Raw genomic sequence first — 4,732 nt, forward strand, 5'->3', positions numbered from 1 at the left:
GGGTTTCTCAGTACACATCAATGAGAAGTTCTATTATTACTCCTTTTTTGCTCATTTGGGATCATCAAATAGGTTACCCCTGTCGGCAGGATCTATTCCGTGACAGGTCCGGCCAAAGTTATTCCATGAAAGATCTCATCCCGCGCTTTCTGTCTTATCAGTCCCATTTCTATCATAAAATTTTGAAAGAACTCGTCCTCGCAATAACTCCGTTTACCGCCGAGTCTCCGGACATGTTTTATGATCCCCAACCAAAATCTAATGCCATATCATGTGTTAGTTCAGGCTTGTCAAATATATCATTGTCAGGCCTGACATCCAAACTATGTTAGGCTGTCCCAGTGAATTGTTATTCCTTTAGGCTAAATAGAAGATTCTTCATTCTTCTTTTCCTATTCCTCAAAAGCTGCTCATAAAGAATTTAAAATCCATAGAAGACCCGAGGACATACAAATCTTTTAACACTTACAAAGGCGAATCCGTACATTATCATCGGATTAGGGGCGACATTACATCTGGGTCATTAACAAAGCCATTTGATGACGGTCTAGAAGACCAAAGTAGAGGATCTGAATACTCAAATACAAGCCGGATGACTGGTATCAGAAATCATTAGAACGACATCTGACAAGAATTGTTCATACCGAGTCTCAGCTGTTCCAAAACAATAAACATAAAAACCTCTCAAATTGTAAGCTGTCAAAAATGAGATCTTCTGACATGAATCCCCTGAAGGCGGGACAAAAAAGGAAGGGTAGGTACAGTACAATCAAGCGCTAGCACCCGCACCCTTGCCCTTCTTCTTTTGAAGTTTCTTCATGTAGAACTCAAGCTCTTTCCCTTCCAATATATACCTACAATCAAGGGAGCCCAAATGATCAGCGTTGAGAGGAAAAGTGGAAGAGGTAACGAGGATGAAAAACCTTAGGGGTCAAGATGAGCTTACCCATCAGCTCTTCCACATTGACCAGGCCGGGAGGAAATGCAGGCCAACAACCTTCCTGACCCAAACTGTTCTTCGATATGGGGGTCAAGGTTACGGTCCTTCTGGCGCTTCTCGAGCTTCCTGAGGACATGGTTACTCTTCTTGGCTTCCTCTATGGTTGCTTCTCCCTCCTGTCATTTAACCCATATTAAGGATCTCTATCAAAAAGAGAAACATCAGAAGAAAAATCTGAAACCATCACAAATAAAAGCTCTGGTCGTTAAGAAATATTCCAGTTTCCTTTTTTCATGGGCAGGAGACGTGCCCATTTCTTTAAATTTCTTTAGAAAGTAAAGATGATTTTGACCTTTACATCATGGCACTTGTATTATTCGAGCATGAAAATGGAAAACCCACACTTAATGCGCATTCTTTAACCAGATTTGTCAAGGATAAAAATGATTCTGAACTCATATTACCTCAGTAGCTTCCTTCTTAGCTGCAGCCTTCTTCTTCCTACCAATATCGACACCATAGTGCTGCAAGTACCACTGCTTAAACGGAGCAGCATCGACCTGAACAATTGCACTCTTCACCAGGGTCTGAGTCCTAACAAGCTCATTATTTGATGCATTGTAGACAACATCAAGGATACGGGTCTTGCGGGTCACTGCCTCACTTCCCCATGAGTAATTCCCTGTGTCCAATCTCAGAGCCCTCCACTTAACATTGCCTCCTCTTACACGGATCCTCCTCACAGTCTTGTTGCTGGAGAGCTTGGTATTTGCAGGCTGTCGACCCAACTCATACCTTCATAAGGCAATAGGAAAATTGTAAGAGAAAACATAGACTCGTATGAGCAAAGTAAGACATCATTTTAACCTTTAGAATAAGGTAATTGCACCACATGCCAAGCAAAATGTGATTTACCAATAACTCTGACCCACATGCATTACCTCGGGAAGATTATGAGTGCATTTGGTTTCAGAGTTAAAAGTAACTTTGATTTTGATTTTGATTTTGATTATGGAAAATGACAAATGAGATGGTATTATAAATTTGACTTGGGAAACGTGTGTTTTTGTTGTGTAATGGGTAGAGTTAAAATCAAAATTATGATTCTAAAATCAAACTAAGAAATCAAACGCGCCCTATATATCTGCCCCATCAATAATTCTTGATTTCTGAAAAGGGTTACTAATCCTTGATTATCATTTGTCAAGGCATACCTACAAGCAACCAAGGCATACCTACAAGCTAGCAAGCTGCTCTACCAAATGTCTAGTCTTTCTAGGTTATAGACATACAATATGTTCCAGTTTCACCACATATAGCTTCACCCTAATCTCTCGGGGCCTCCTAGGGCAGATTCACAGATATCTATCTTTAGAGTCATCTTGCTCATCCCCTCACTTTGTTTCCCCTATTCTTACCAAGAACACTTAGGCTCCGTTTGATTTGTAAGTTTGATTTTAGAATCATGATTTTAATTTTAACTCAACACACTACACAACAAAAATACACGTTTCCCAAGTGAAATTTATAATCTCATCTCATTTGTCCTTTTCCACAATCAAAATCAAAATCAAAATCAAACTTACTTTAACTCTAAAATCAAACGTACCATTAATTTCTTTAGGCAATGATTATATTCTTAACTGGAGGCAACCCTTTGGACAAGGTCAAGCATGATATTTTGGCGAAAAGATTGAATAAATTTTCCTGCATCCGAAATTCAGCCTCAAATTTGCATCAAATAAGCTAACGAGCGAAAACCAGAGATTTGCGGCACCAGTCTTAATTCTTTACTACATAAAAATTGGAACTTCACTCTCATAATTTCGTCATTGGAGTCGGGGAGCCTCTGACATATTTGAATCGACACAAACTACAGACTTAAACAGTGAAATCGGACGTTTCACTTCAGACGCCAAAACATGAACGGAACCAACATTTCCAAATTTTACTTTCCCCAGCTAAATTCTTACTAAGCCTAAAGCTGCTAGCTTGATACAGCTTCAACGTACTGCGACCTAAATCTCTACTCATCGAATCAACATGAGGCTGTGGCAAATTAACGCAAACAGAAAAGCATAAAACCGGACAAGATGCATCAACCTAAGCTTCGAAAGAACATCGGCTAAAACCATTCAATTATCCGACTGCTACTAAACTATATACACAGAGTCACAGACGAGAGAGAAAGAGATTACTTTCTCTTCTTCCTCCAAGCTTTCTTCTTGCCGCCAGTGGCGCGCCTCTTGTGCATCGAATCCCGAGAAATACCTGCCACAAATCGGAGACAGAAGCCTCATCATTTTCTGTGCTGATAAACGATCGCATTGCGAGAGGAAGCAGAGAAACTATTCGGCATTCAGACATTGATGCTCAAGAACGGGTATACTCGAAGTCAAAAGCGTCGTCGGAGTTTACCCATGTTTGGCGGGGCAGCGGCGGTGACGGCGGCGCAGTGGCTATTCTACTCTCTCCCCCTCACCCTCCTCCTACTCGTCGCCGGCTCGGTCCCTCTCGCTCTGAAACCCTAGTGATGAGTAAACTACATATATATACCTTTCATGTATGACGATGTGGACAAGGTCCAAAGTCATTTTGTTAGCATATTTTTCACTAATTTTTTTTAAAAAAAAATTTGAGGGGAGTGCAAAATCACCAGAATAAGCTCAACTTATAATTTAGAGCTTCTTCGTGATTTTCGGTACTTATTTCTAGCAAGTAAGGCGAATTGAAGCCTTGTGTGTGAAGAAAATTAACGATTGGATGAGTTTTATCACTTACTGAGCCGACCCAACTCAAATTAGGTTAGTTACAACTCGTCGGACTTCGGATATCAGGATACAACCAAAAAAAAAGAAAAATGCAGATAAACAAATAATATTATTTTAACATAAAATATTTGAAGCGACTTCGAGTCTTGTGTTTGGAGAATTTTATCCTCAGCGGGTCGATCCTATTCTAGTTGGATTAGTTTGAACTCTTTGGATTTCCCAATATTGGGATACGAATCCTAAAAAAAAGGAAAATGTGAATAAATAAAATAAAAATAAATAGAGATGACAAAAAAATAATATTTTAATAGAGAAGACGAAAATATTACTCCTACTTCTAAAAATAAAAACTCGTCTAAGTTGAGAAATCCGCAGAGATTATGTTTGTTGAATAAGATGTTAGTCCTCAAATCCTACAGGATCTTCTGATATTAATAGATTTTCCTTTCACCTTAGCAATTATAAATCTCTTCTATGATCTTTGGAGAACGTGGGTCCGCTGTTATCCAATTGCCCTTAACTATAATCTTATCCCGACATGATGATTATCCTGACCTTTGACTCAGTCCACCTTAAATAATCTTTATCTTCTCAATTTATAACTGTCCAATAACCACGACTCAGACAAATTCATGACTGCTCAGATTCTAAGACAGTTAAAATTCGGATACGACGTTATTACTACTCAGATTCTAAAAAATGACCCGCCATTGAATCTGAATCATGCAACTCCATATATAGGTACGTCCAGATTCTGCTTATTCACAGGCTCATAATCTAAATTTGTTTGCTGTGACAAAAGTGAGGTCGTTCTTCTAGGCTTCTAGCAATATTACGTTGATACCCCTAAACTTTTGTAATTTATAGAAATGCCCCGACACCTCTAATGACCTGGTTGGGCCACTTAGTGAGGCTTTCAAAGTTATTTTATTCTGGTAATTGATGCCCCGCAAGCGAAAGAATCGAAAGCATTTTCACGCAAAGATTCTGAATACTTTGCCACCATTTCTTTCTTCACTCC

General features: G+C 39.2%; 1 protein-coding gene across 1 annotated transcript; it reads right to left on the reverse strand.

The window, feature by feature from the left end:
• Positions 1–454: 454 nt before the first annotated feature.
• LOC116215700 (40S ribosomal protein S8) lies at positions 455–3,516 on the reverse strand. The gene is made up of 5 exons (XM_031551522.1): positions 3,359–3,516; positions 3,139–3,211; positions 1,405–1,735; positions 947–1,116; positions 455–854 (listed from the first exon to the last, which is right to left on the reverse strand). The coding sequence occupies exons 1-5, from the start codon at positions 3,360–3,362 to the stop codon at positions 770–772; spliced, it is 663 nt and encodes a 220-aa protein (XP_031407382.1). The 5' UTR covers positions 3,363–3,516; the 3' UTR covers positions 455–769.
• Positions 3,517–4,732: the final 1,216 nt, after the last annotated feature.

Source organism: Punica granatum, chromosome 7 (genome assembly GCF_007655135.1).
Source record: "Punica granatum isolate Tunisia-2019 chromosome 7, ASM765513v2, whole genome shotgun sequence".
In the NCBI taxonomy this organism is placed as follows: Eukaryota; Viridiplantae; Streptophyta; class Magnoliopsida; order Myrtales; family Lythraceae; genus Punica; species Punica granatum.

Excerpts from the sequence above, each read along its gene's own strand:
- LOC116215700 (XM_031551522.1), bottom strand. Across the intron at positions 1,736-3,138 it reads GCTTGGAGGAAGAAGAGAAA|GTATGAGTTGGGTCGACAGC; the intron begins GTAATCTCTTTC and ends TGCCTTATGAAG. Across the intron at positions 855-946 it reads CAATGTGGAAGAGCTGATGG|GTATATATTGGAAGGGAAAG; the intron begins GTAAGCTCATCT and ends CCTTGATTGTAG.